This window comes from Glossina fuscipes, unplaced genomic scaffold, assembly GCF_014805625.2.
Source record: "Glossina fuscipes isolate IAEA_lab_2018 unplaced genomic scaffold, Yale_Gfus_2 59, whole genome shotgun sequence".
In the NCBI taxonomy this organism is placed as follows: domain Eukaryota; kingdom Metazoa; phylum Arthropoda; class Insecta; order Diptera; family Glossinidae; genus Glossina; species Glossina fuscipes.
The window spans coordinates 1,819,862-1,832,302 of NW_023998431.1; the positions used below are offsets into that span (position 1 = coordinate 1,819,862).

General features: G+C 32.6%; 1 protein-coding gene across 1 annotated transcript in view; it reads right to left on the minus strand.

Annotated features, from left to right (window-relative positions):
- Window positions 1-820: 820 nt before the first annotated feature.
- The window catches only part of LOC119637428 (mast cell protease 2-like), a 41,991-nt gene continuing 30,370 nt past the window's right edge, over window positions 821-12,441 (minus strand). Inside the window, exons 3-4 of the mRNA XM_038033448.1 lie at window positions 1,098-1,377; window positions 821-1,018 (exon numbers count right to left, since the gene is read on the minus strand). Coding sequence (XP_037889376.1) covers window positions 821-1,018; window positions 1,098-1,377 — 478 coding nt within the window. The remainder of the gene's footprint in view (window positions 1,019-1,097; window positions 1,378-12,441) is intronic.

Below are 12,441 nucleotides of genomic sequence, written 5' to 3' on the forward strand. Positions count from 1 at the left end.
AGGAAGCAACGCATTGGTGCCGGCCAAACACCACACATCAACCGAACCCGAAATGAGAAAGCGGAGAGGAAGATGGACGGGGCTTGCTTTGCCCCAAGCCGATATTTGAAGAAACGCAATAGACTGCAGTTCACAAGACAGCCGTAGGAAGGACTGACATCCGGCGCCGAGATATAGACATAGAAGCAGTAACAGCCAACAAAACGTGAAATGAGCTTAAAACTGTAGCAGCAGTTAAACGACAAAGGTACGCAATCGTCGAGTACCTACGTTCCTTGTAGGAACAACAGGGATACCGATTTTGATTCAGAATAACAAAAACTGTGATAAGAAAACATCGTTTCAAGCTCTTACGTCCGACAATGGCAAATTATGGTCGCACCTTTGTGAATAGTGTAATAACAAGCGAAATAAAAAAAACCGTATTCCTTTCTGAGAGCTAGAAGTATTGGTTAACAGATAAATTATAAAAGTAAATATAATTTCCGATTACAGCAGGGATCGTCCAAACCTATTGTTGTCCTCAATTTACCCTAAGTTTTAATATATATCGAGACAATCGAAATATTATATATACAAAAAGTCCATAAATTGTCAATCATTAAACAAGTTTAAACTCATTTAATCAAGATATGCAAACAAATTGTTAATATATTGAAAAAAGAAAAACGTTGGGAGCGGCAGCAAATGTTTTTCTGAATCCATTTCACAAAATTGGTAACATTCGTATAAATTGTAGATCGGCGACGCGAGTCGCATCCCAAATTTGCAGTTACAACTCCGAAAAGGCGCTCTACAATGGATTGTGTTAAATTGATCATTACATAGCAGAATAGTGAAAGATACCATCGCATATTAAAGGCCCACCGACGTCACCTTCGCAAGCATCCTTCGATAAATCATCAATATCGGCAGCGCAAAATTGTTCTTCGCCCAAATGTGGCATAAGTCTCATGCAAGTGCTGTTATCCAATACCGCTATATCTACATAAGCAATATGATCCGCCTTGGGTCCATTCTTGTCGTAACGATTATGATCGAACATTTTTCATATTTTTGAAAATTTTTCATATAAATTTCATATTATATCATCATACCTCATAGAAACGTCCCCAGCCTAAGACGGTGCAAACTGTGTTAATGTCAGCTGGTATAATTGCTAGTGGTATTATTGCTGCTGACCACCCGTTCAATTTTATTTTTCTATATAATATCATCAAAGCAATATCCCAATAAATTGCATCCGGTGAGAACTTCTCATGTACTTTAATATTCGAAACTAATAAGCGTTCGGTAGTTTTAGTGCGATTCAAACGATCCGTAGTGCCGATAACCACAGACAATTCATTTGCATAATATTGTCTTTCAGTATCTGAGCTACAAATACAATTTCAATAATCAATGAAATGAAAATAAAAGCGACACTGAGAGCCTTGACATATACATAAACATGCATTGCGCAGAGGTTAGTATAACCTTTGCACTAATTATTGAACCACCGCATAAATGAGATTGACCAAAAATGCTTTTCACAAAACGTTTTCTCACTGATGCAACATATTTTGCTAAGGTATGCGTCTCTGGCCGGTATCCGCCTGTTATCATAAATATTTCTTCATCTTCATTGAATTCTTCGCGGCAAAATACATCATCAAATTGATGAAGTAATAAAAAAATAATAAAAAGAATCAAAGTTTTCAAGCAGGATGACATCATTGAATGAAAGCAATGAACGGAACAATGAAGTGTAAAATTTTTAAAATCTGATTTTTCTCTTTTTTCTTTTTATTGCTTGCAACAGTGACATATTCTCTAAATGTCGAAACGATAATCTTATATTGATTAAAAATGCGAATGTAATCACTAGATATTATTTTAAAGTTTCTATCTACAGCTATTAAAAGCAGATTTATTATAAAAATATGATTAAAGTAATCTCTTATTATTATTTCATAAATGAGTATATACTTGATCTAAGTATAGGCCGACATAAAACTTAAATATATATGCGCACCATACCATTATCATTGCCATATAATTTATATCAAAAACACCTGGATCAGATATGACAAATTGTGAGGAAGTTTTTCTCTAGATATTCCACTAATTATTCAGCATTTCTGTTGTTATTCCCCGACATAATTTGGAAATTATTTTCCCTTACGTTACGTAAGTCGATATCCGTATATAGATTCGTTAGTCTGTAATCATAAAATTCTGCTCATTATATGGAATATTATATATTATACATCATATCTTGTATATCATATATTGCATATCATATATTATATATTTTATACGTTATATATTGCATAATGTAGTACACTATCCGAAAAATATTAAACATTTCTGATCTAAAAATCAACAATCCATATATTCGTTTGATCCATTCAATTCCGACTTACGTGTTGGTATTGGAGTCACCCAATATTATTTACTTTTACAAGGTTACTGTACATTAGATCAAAATAAAATAAATAAAAAGTTAGATATTCTTTTACCTCTTCCTACATCTGCTCATATGGGCCAGAATGCATATGCGTGAATAAAAATTAAAGCACTAAAATGTCTATGTCTTTGTCTTTTCTTCTAATTCACATTTCATTCAATCTTAGAACTGATCTTGATATAAATGATATCATGGGCGCTACCAATTTTTGTCCGCTTCTGTTGAGATCATATTATTGCATATATGTTATATGTGCTAGTGACCTTTCAATTTGCAAAAGTATAATATGTAATAACGAAAAAATCATTATATCATCAACTAAACATTAACGCAATGAATCAAAATTACTGGCCACGATTTGAATTTGTCGATTCAACATTTTTTTAGTAAATGGGCCCAGAATCGTGGCATAAGCCCTTTAGTCTACGAGATTATAATATAATGTAAGCGTTATAAATAGGCTTTACGCATTAGCTAACCTAAGCACTACTTGCATCGCAAAATCATTCTCAACTTTAACACACTTGCTGTGGACTTTCCGTTGTAACATTAATTACAAATACAACCCTGTAGCGTTGAACAATGTAGCATTGGTTGAACTCACCGACAGAAGAACAAAAATCAGGCTTAATATATCGGCATGCCTGAAGGAAAAAAAGACAAAGAAAAAACGATGATTGACAAAGGAAAGTGGAGGAAGAATGTAAGATAGTACATGATTTAAGGAAAAAGAAAAAGTATTTTTCGCTGAAAATTCGATAATATATTCAAGTTATTAAATTTATTGTAGAAACAGTAAAGATTGTACTTTGATTTTATTTCATCAAGTTATCACAAAGAAAAAAAATTAAATTTTTTCTTTCATTGGGATTATTCAGAATGGAGAGTAGGAGTTAAGATTGGAAGAAAACATTCCATATTAGTTAATATAAATAGAAAGTTTGGTATTTTGAAACGAAATGAAATGACGTGGTTTTCCCCTTTGGCTAAATAAATGTAAAATGCAAAATTTATCTTATATAACTTTAAGAGGATGACATTGTGAAAAGAAAAACGTGTTAAAATAAGACATTAATAGATCGATTTTTTTTTTTTAAAACTTTGCAAGGGTAATGCGTGTTAAAATTCGAAATTAATTGATTGATTTTTGACTTGCAAAAGGAAAAACGTGTTAACATACAAGATTATTGAACGTCTTAAAGAAAACAGAAAGGTCAAGACAAGATAAAAGTGTATCATAAAAGGGAAGTTCGATTATATCAATTTGCATTGTTTGGGAAAAAAAAAACTGCGAAATCTTTCAAATTTACACAAAAACGAAAAGAGAGAAAAGAACTAAAATTGGAAACATTCGTTTATTAGAGAGAGGGGGAAAAAATCAAATAAAAACTAAATAAAGAAAAAAAGAAACTCAACGTCAAGTGATATGAAAGGGGCGAATATAATTTAGATCGAAAAAAACGGAAAGATTCCTGGAACCCTGAGAAGAAACCCGATTAAAAAAAAAAGAAAACGAATTTTATTTTCCTTGATTTGTCTGTCATTCTATATTATTGTGATTGCTGTGCTTAATATTTTCAGCCTCATAAAGAACATCTTCGTATCAGGTGCCCAAAAAAAAAGACGCTATTTCTGAATTTCCATTTATTTGAAACGAGAAAAGAAGATAATAGTATTCGAGAAAATTTTAAGTAATTAATTAATTAAGAGTTTTTTTCAAATATATCAAAAAATACCAACACGGGATCCATTCTTGCTAGAGATCTTTGATAATAAGTACTCTACGGCCCGTAATATAGCTGACGCAAATTTGAGAGTAAAGAAGAAAAGTAACCAGTTATCTAATCTATAGGCTTATTGCTAATGCAGTACGTAGATAATTTTAATTTTAATAATAATTTATTTTATGTTTACTTGTTGGGCGAGTATTTAAGTGAAAAGGTTGAATCTTCGATCAAACAACAAAGCAAACATTTATTAGTAAAGCATTCTGAAATTAGTCTAACGAAAAACCTCTACGCATTGCTGTACAAAATGTTATTGCAGAGAAAGTGTAAAAAATTCGAACGAAAAAAATGAAAGAATGTTGTAAGATTTGTGTCTCCGGACATTTTAGAAATCATGTTCGAGAAATCTGGTTTAAAGTTTTGAAATAATTTTGATTTTGAAAATGACTCTACAATTCCAGGATCATAAAGCTGACCTACCTCGCATGTCCAACTATTTTTTCTCATTCTCTTTCCTCGAAGCTGTTCTGCTCAAAATTCATGCTTTATCTGCAGAATAGCTGAATTCACAATTAACGTCGAATTCGTAGTCTATTCGATATTTTTAGCACAGAAAATTCTCGAATCCTTCTTAGCCTCTTACCTACTCAACGATGGTCTCAAAGAAGTTACATTAACGTATTTTTGTTTCTGTTGTAATTCTTTCAAATAAATTTTGTAAAATATTTGCTATCCTGTCAGAGGATTTAGGAGTCCACATGTAAACATTAGCGTGCAGCTTTGCAATAGGGATTCATTGGAAATAGGTAGTCTTTTCGTGGCACTTACAGAACCCTTGGATATTTCAAAACAAACAAAATTTTGACTCGGGGAATGCATTTTTTTCATCTATTCAGCATCTATTAAAAAAGAAAAAAAAGAAAACATATTCTGAAAAGTTTACAAAAATTTTGTTTTGCTACTAGAGCGTACCTATGTATGTGTTTACTTGATGTTTGCTCATGTATTTTTGTTTTGAGTCCAGAATCCAATAAATTGCCATCTTTAATATCTCTTGATAAAAACCGGTAAAAATAGTATAGTTGGATGCTAAACGAATATAGAAAATTTGTTTGGGATGGAGCCATTGGTTTAACATCTACCTACGCAACGATTCCTAAGAGTACTAACCGTTCCTATGCCTTTTATTTTCGTTGCCCTCAATTTTATTGCCACAGTTTAAAAAAAATATTAAAGCATATACAAACTAGAAACCCGTCTAGGTTGAATTGAATTTATTTATCCTATGGGGTATCTTCTTATCTTTTCCTTATTCTACTGATGCTATTGCAAAGCATTAAAATACGCGAATTTTCATTTATGTACCTTACTCGTGCAGTATATAGATTTTCGTTCTAGTTTTTCCTTTCTTATCTTGACATAACAAAGGCATGTGCAGTTACATTTACTATGTTGGTTCGTTTGTAATAAACATAATTCCGTAGTGAAGTTTAAATTTTATGTCACTTTAACTATTTTGCTTTAGATGGTCAGAACTGCGATCGAGAAGCAAAACAACGCTAACATAGTTTTGTTAAAATTCATCAAATCAAGTTAAAAAAAAAAAGCTAATCAACCTACAAACAGCTGGTTAGCAATTATAAGAAAAGCATTACCTTTCCAATAATAAATTACACTTTTTTTAGTCGAGACCAAATTAAACTTTAAAAAAAATTCTCTTTCTCTTGTATTCTTACCTTTCGATTGCCGAAAATAATTTTCAGGCTGTTTTTTAATAGTCTAATCAGCCCTTTTTGTTATTCGTTACGTTAGAGTTGCACAGATATCTGTTAGCTTCGCGCCCGGTATACAATATTAATCCACACTTTCTTTGACTTTTTTAAAAATGATCGTCAATTAGATACCTTACACCCGTTTACGTAATAAAGTCATTCACTCATTTCGTTAATAATCCACCGAAAATTGCACAAATTGAGCGATGCTTAAACATCAACATGGTCTAAATTGACTTTACTTATCAAAGCTTTTCTTATTTTCCAGACGGCTTGGACCAGAGACTTATTGAGTGATGTAATACGAGAGTTAATATCTATGCATACATATATCAATATGTAAGTTAATGTCCGCTGATTCTTCCGATGCAGTCTATTAGTAACATCTAGACCGAAATAATTATTGGGAGAAAGAGAGAGAGAGAGAGAGAGAGAGAGAGAGAGAGAGGGAGAGAGAGAGAGTGTACTGAATTAAATTCAATGTTAAAAGAGATAATGAATTAACATTGAAATAGGCTTTATGCTAAATATTGAAATGAATAATTTAAATATTGAAGCAAATATTAAATTACATACTAATTTGAATATTGAATCAAATAGTGAATAATGAATTAAGCTCTGAATTATATTCATTATATTAAATATCTAATAATTATCGAAGTGAATATTGAATTTTATATGAAATTAAATATTAAATGAATATTTAATTGAACATTGAATTGAGATATATTCAAAATATTGAAACGGATATATGTATATGTATATATATATACATATGTATTAGGCTGAATCTTGAAATAATTATTGAATTGAATGTCAAAGTGAAATTTATATTAAATATTAACCTGGATACTAATGAAAACTTTGAGTTGCATATGGAAATAAAGATCAAAGATCAATCTCTGTTTACAAGAAATCAGTGCGTATAGATTGCATTAATTTCCTAGATGTTTTTATATGCTGAATACTGATCTGGTTGCTTTACAAGTTGCTTTCTTTGTGGAGTAGAATTAAACGACTCAACCCTATTGCATTTTTCCATAAACGAAGAGATTGAAGTTGTCAAGCGATGTTTATAATTCAGATATAAGTTCACTGACAAATTTGGCAATTTACCCGTGTAAGACACACGCACACACCTTACTAGCAAATTACGATTGAATTCTACGTATAGCATGCAATCTTACCTTTAGGTATAGCTTTCTATACGCACATATATTGGAAGCTTCTTAAGCAGAACGGAATTATATGCTTCGAAAGAAAAGAATAATCGTTTTCATTTCTTTAATCATTAATAAGTTATGTGTGCGGATCACAATTTTATTAGAAACTCCGCCAGAGATTGATTGAAAGTAGAGTGAAATACATACCAGAGCATATTGGTACAAGGGAAAAGTAGTTCTTGTGTCTAGCCATGCTTGAATACTTGTAATCTGTAAATTTAAGCCAACACTAACGCTTTCAAATATATCCGACATATTTAGTTTAGTCTTCGCATTGCTACGCCACATTGACGCAAATGACCATACAAACTCTCTCTGTCCGTTGAGATTCCCAAAACTTTGCCGAAAAGGACGACAAGGGACAGACTAACAAAAAAAAAATTTTTTTTTAAAGTGTATTCATGCATCTGCTCAAAAATGAATAAAGAAATGAAAATTATTGTGTGTTTCTTATACCGCGACTTCCGAATTTAAAGTTTTTTAGTTTATAGTTTAAAATGTGTGCTCACCAGATTCTTCCTCACTAAAACTTCGTCTTCGGAAGTGAACTAAACGCGTACAATTGCAAAAAATGTATTCTACTTTTCACAATTTCAGTTTAAAGTCTGGAGGTACTGCGAAATCGTATAATGTATTGCTTTGATATTTTAAACTCCTATACATATATAAAAATAAATACCGTACAAAATTTCGATGATATATGATGATTATAAAGAGAATGTACTCGTCCTCTATCGCGTTTACAAGCCAATTGAAAATATTAAATAATTGTTTCTTGTTTAAGAGAAATCACTCTTCTTCAAATCTTTAAATTAAATTCGACAGCGTTCGATTTAATGCATGTTGTGAAGTCTCATTAATATGCAAAACATTTAATCCCTTGAGTGCAGCAATTTGTGCGACGCAATCTATGTAAACACACACACATATATATATACTTATCATAGCATAGTTACGCTTAAAACTTAATTTAATACGCTTTCTTACTGACATTTTTGGGTGATAACACAAATACGTTTAATAACTTTTCTGAATACATTGACAGGGAAATGTATTTACAGATGCTTATCTGTCTATCCCCATATATAGATACGTAGATTATTAATTACAGCTGAGTGAATTTCTATAACTTAATTTCGTTTCGTTTTCTAAAATTTTCAGTTCTCATGATTAGAAAAGGATTAAGTCTCTGGGTAGTAGTAGCAGCAAGAAAATACAGCTACAATACTGTTAAAGTTGATTTTTTTCCCAGCACATAACTATACAGACAAAAATATTTCCATATGTGCGGATGGTTGTGAAATCAGTTTGGTTACTTCCATATTTATACCCGCCACAGGGTATATAGGGTATATTAAACTTGTGTGTGTGTATGTAACTAGCAGTAGAGCTTAAGATAGACCCATCCGATCGATTCAGGATCATTTTCTAAACCCTGCCTGTCAGTTTCTCTGCCTTTCTGTGTGATGTCCGTTCATCTAAATTTGTATTCAAGCTACAGGTCGCCATTTTTGAAATATTTCGTTAAAATTTGGTTCTTTGACCAAGGAGCGTACGCTTTTGAAAATCATTTGGATCGGTTCATTTCTTCGACCACTCCCCAAATAACGCTTTATTTTGAAAAGTAATTGTGTGGGGAAAAGTTGAAATTGCTATGAAAAATTGTGTTCGGCTTGAGCAAGTTTTTGAACCCTCACTCATATAATCGTTCCCATGAAAACTGAATTTTTGTACTACTAAACAATAATAGAAAGCACATAAGAGCATTATAGTCAGACAACACCGAACATTACATACCCTACACCACTTCGTCTAACACAGTTATTCCTTCGTTTTGGTAATAATACACCAAAAAGTCCATATTATTTTCATACAAAGGCATAATTTTAATGAAAGATTAGACATTCTCTCCATATAAGAGTTTGTGTTTTGTGATACCGCCTACGTTGCGTTAGGGTCCGAAACACGATGCTATGAATTCATTTTCATCATAAAGTACTAATCAGATAGTTTATATAGAGCGGGACAAAAAATAGACTCATGTGGCCGAAGTTAGGTTCACTTAATTTTTTTATTTAATTACTATGATGAGCAAAATTACATCACAAAAAGATTAAACAATTAATTCTTAGAGGTACATAAGAGTTAACGTTTCATAAGAATCCTTATATGCTGTGGCATACAAAAAATAGACCTACGCCGTCCAAGTTGGGTTGATTTCCTTGTCAATTTACTATTATGAGATAATTTTCACTATGAAATATTGGAAATTGGACCTTTTAACCATAAAAAATATCAATGATCACCGTTCATTCACGAGGTTCAAAAAATTGCCCCAGACTGTTCAAAATTTTCACGCTAATTTGGAATGACAAAATACTATTACTTCATATAATTTTTGTCGAGAAATTTTGAAAATTCCAATTTTTTTTCAAATACAACGATTTTTCAGAATAGGGCGTTATATGGAGATAGTCAAAAAGGTGGAGTGCCATGAAGAGTACGGTATAGATTAAGTAAAAGTGCAATAACATCACAGGCGTCTATCGTCAGGCTGGTCGATAAGATCCAAAACCCATATCACACAATTTGAAACTTGCCGTTTCAAGTACCGCTGAATACCTCAATAATGTGTTAAACAATTGGTTACGATTTGATTGCGTGGTTACACATTCTTTATCGTCAAGTTTTGTTTTTTGTGTTTTGCTAAACAATGGGCTATCTGGACTCATATTTTCGTGTTTTTGAATATATGCATACATAATAATTGAGCAGCATTTAATATAATAAATAATATAATTTTTAAGTGAAAACACTGTACGCACATTAAATAATGACTCTTTAATAAAAGACATTATATGACAAGTGTTCAGGTCCAAATCATTTTCAATAGTGCTGCTCCTTGGATTAAAACACTTCAGTGTACCAAATTGCGACCTGTGACGTCAACACAAATATTCATGGTCAGACATCAGAAGGACCGATAGACAGACGGACGGGTGGAGACATGCAGACAGGCTTAGATCGATTCAGTAAATGATTCTCAATCGATCGGTATAATAAAAGGTGAATCCGTTTCTTGGGTCTTGTTTACTTATAAATTTATTTATAAAATTTTTTATTCTGTAATTAATAAAATATATACCTATATTAGGTAATCGAAGAAGTTATAGTGTTCTCTTTAAAGTAATTACTATGAAGAGCTAGACTTCAAAGCAATATATTCTTAGAGCCAAAGCCCCGCTTAGCGCCCATTTCTAAGGGTTAAGAGTATTTACGTATTTATAAGGATAGTAAGCATAGGTTAAGTATTATTCAAACACAACGATGACGGCTGTGACAGGTATGTTACCTCCTATCCAAAGACAGAACAGATGCTAACGTAATTGTTGTATTCGATTTCCATTCTATTCACTTTTTGTTGTGGCTGTGGACCCTGGTAGATCTATAATTACTCCAATTTGAGAATGAATTTAAGGTATTGTGAATTGATTGTTCCAATTTTCTATATTACTTGAATCCTTGCTACCGTGAGTTGCCCATCACTAGACAATGGACGAAAGTTTAGATAAACAGAACATAAGTGAATATAACCACAGAGCGAAATCGACTGAATATTTACAATTAATTGGGAATTTTTACTACATGCCTACCTTGTAAGCGCATATTTGAATGTTAATAGCAGAAGCATTTTTCACTCGTTTATGTTTTTCTTTTTCTAATATGATTAGTCATTTAGGGGATGTCTTCTATTCGTGTAACATGGCTGCAGTCTAGTTACTCTTTTACCAACTGCGCACTCACTCTAACTACGACCAAAGTAACCTCTACCACACTGAGATTCTAATCATGGAACATTGACTTGTTAGTCGCGATTTTTACATATTTTAAATCAATCCCGCAATTCAGCCATTGGTTGACGAGCTGTATAACAACTGATTCCCCATTGCTGAGAATACCCGACGCCCACATCCACAGCATCAACTCCAGGCTAAAAAAACAACGTCTGTGAACGCATCCATACACTATAAGGATCGTACTAGCAGCGTTTTCGAAAAATTTTAACTAAATTATTCCGCGTAACCAAAAACGACACCAGATTGTAAGGCATTATGGTATGAGAGAAGTTTTTTGACCTTTTTTTGGTTTTTCAGAGACGAAGATATGACAATTTTTCCTATTTACGTACCCAAACAGATCAAAATAGGTCTGATCACTCCAAAATAGTTTATTTAAAAAATCATGATTTCGTTCAGCCAGCGCATGTACAACGAAGATATTTGAAAAATTTAAAATATTGGTAAAGCTTAAAATGACACCACTTGTTAAAAATCTTTCGCTTTCAAATCTTCGAAGGAAGCAAGCGCAGTAAGTCGATCAGTACATACAAGTGGTAATCGGTGAACGCCAAGTTTGGTAGCGAGACTCCACGAGATAGCGCTTCTCATGGAAGAGCTTTCAATTTGTTGCAAACTAGTTTTGCACTATGGGATGGAGCATTCGCCTAGAACCAATCTTGGTATCTTGGTTGTGTTTTAAAAACGAATGGTTTAAATCGATTAATGGTTTTGATAGGTTTTGATATTAAACCCCACCAAAAGTTTTCGATCTTAAGATTGAAATAGATTATGGGCGTGAATCTACCCATGACCTCTTCGCAAAATGAATTCCCCAACGCTCTTTATTTTGGGCACAATATCGGAATATTGAATAGCACCAAATACAAGCATTTTTTAAACTTCTCATTTATGCGCATTTGAAAGTTGAAGACCGCGCAACAAAATGTTATGTATGGTATATCAAACTTTAATGCTGCCGTCTTCTTCTCAAGTTAATATTTCATATTTGTGCACCTAAAATATATAGAATGTTTTTTATGTATGATATGTAATATCCAAGACTACGAATAAAAGGATATTCCCGGCCGATTGAAGCACCCCCATCTGTCCGTCCGTCCATTATTAGTAGTAGATTATAGTAGCAAAAGTTCAGACAACTTTCAAATTATAAAACCGCGGCTTTAAAAGGGACAAAAATGGGCTGTAAAATTTACGGAGTATGATGCCCCGAAATTCTGTAGAAACTTTTTGGAGACTTCTTAACGTCGTTTAAAATATCAACGCAATAGTCGCTCTGGCCGGCTAATTGATGTCACTACAATAAAGAAAATACTTTGCTGTCTTCAAACGTCAATGTGATGTAATTTTCATCAAAGGCTCGCCAAAGACCCAAAGCGTACATCATTTTCGAAAATTCCTTTTTCCTTTACT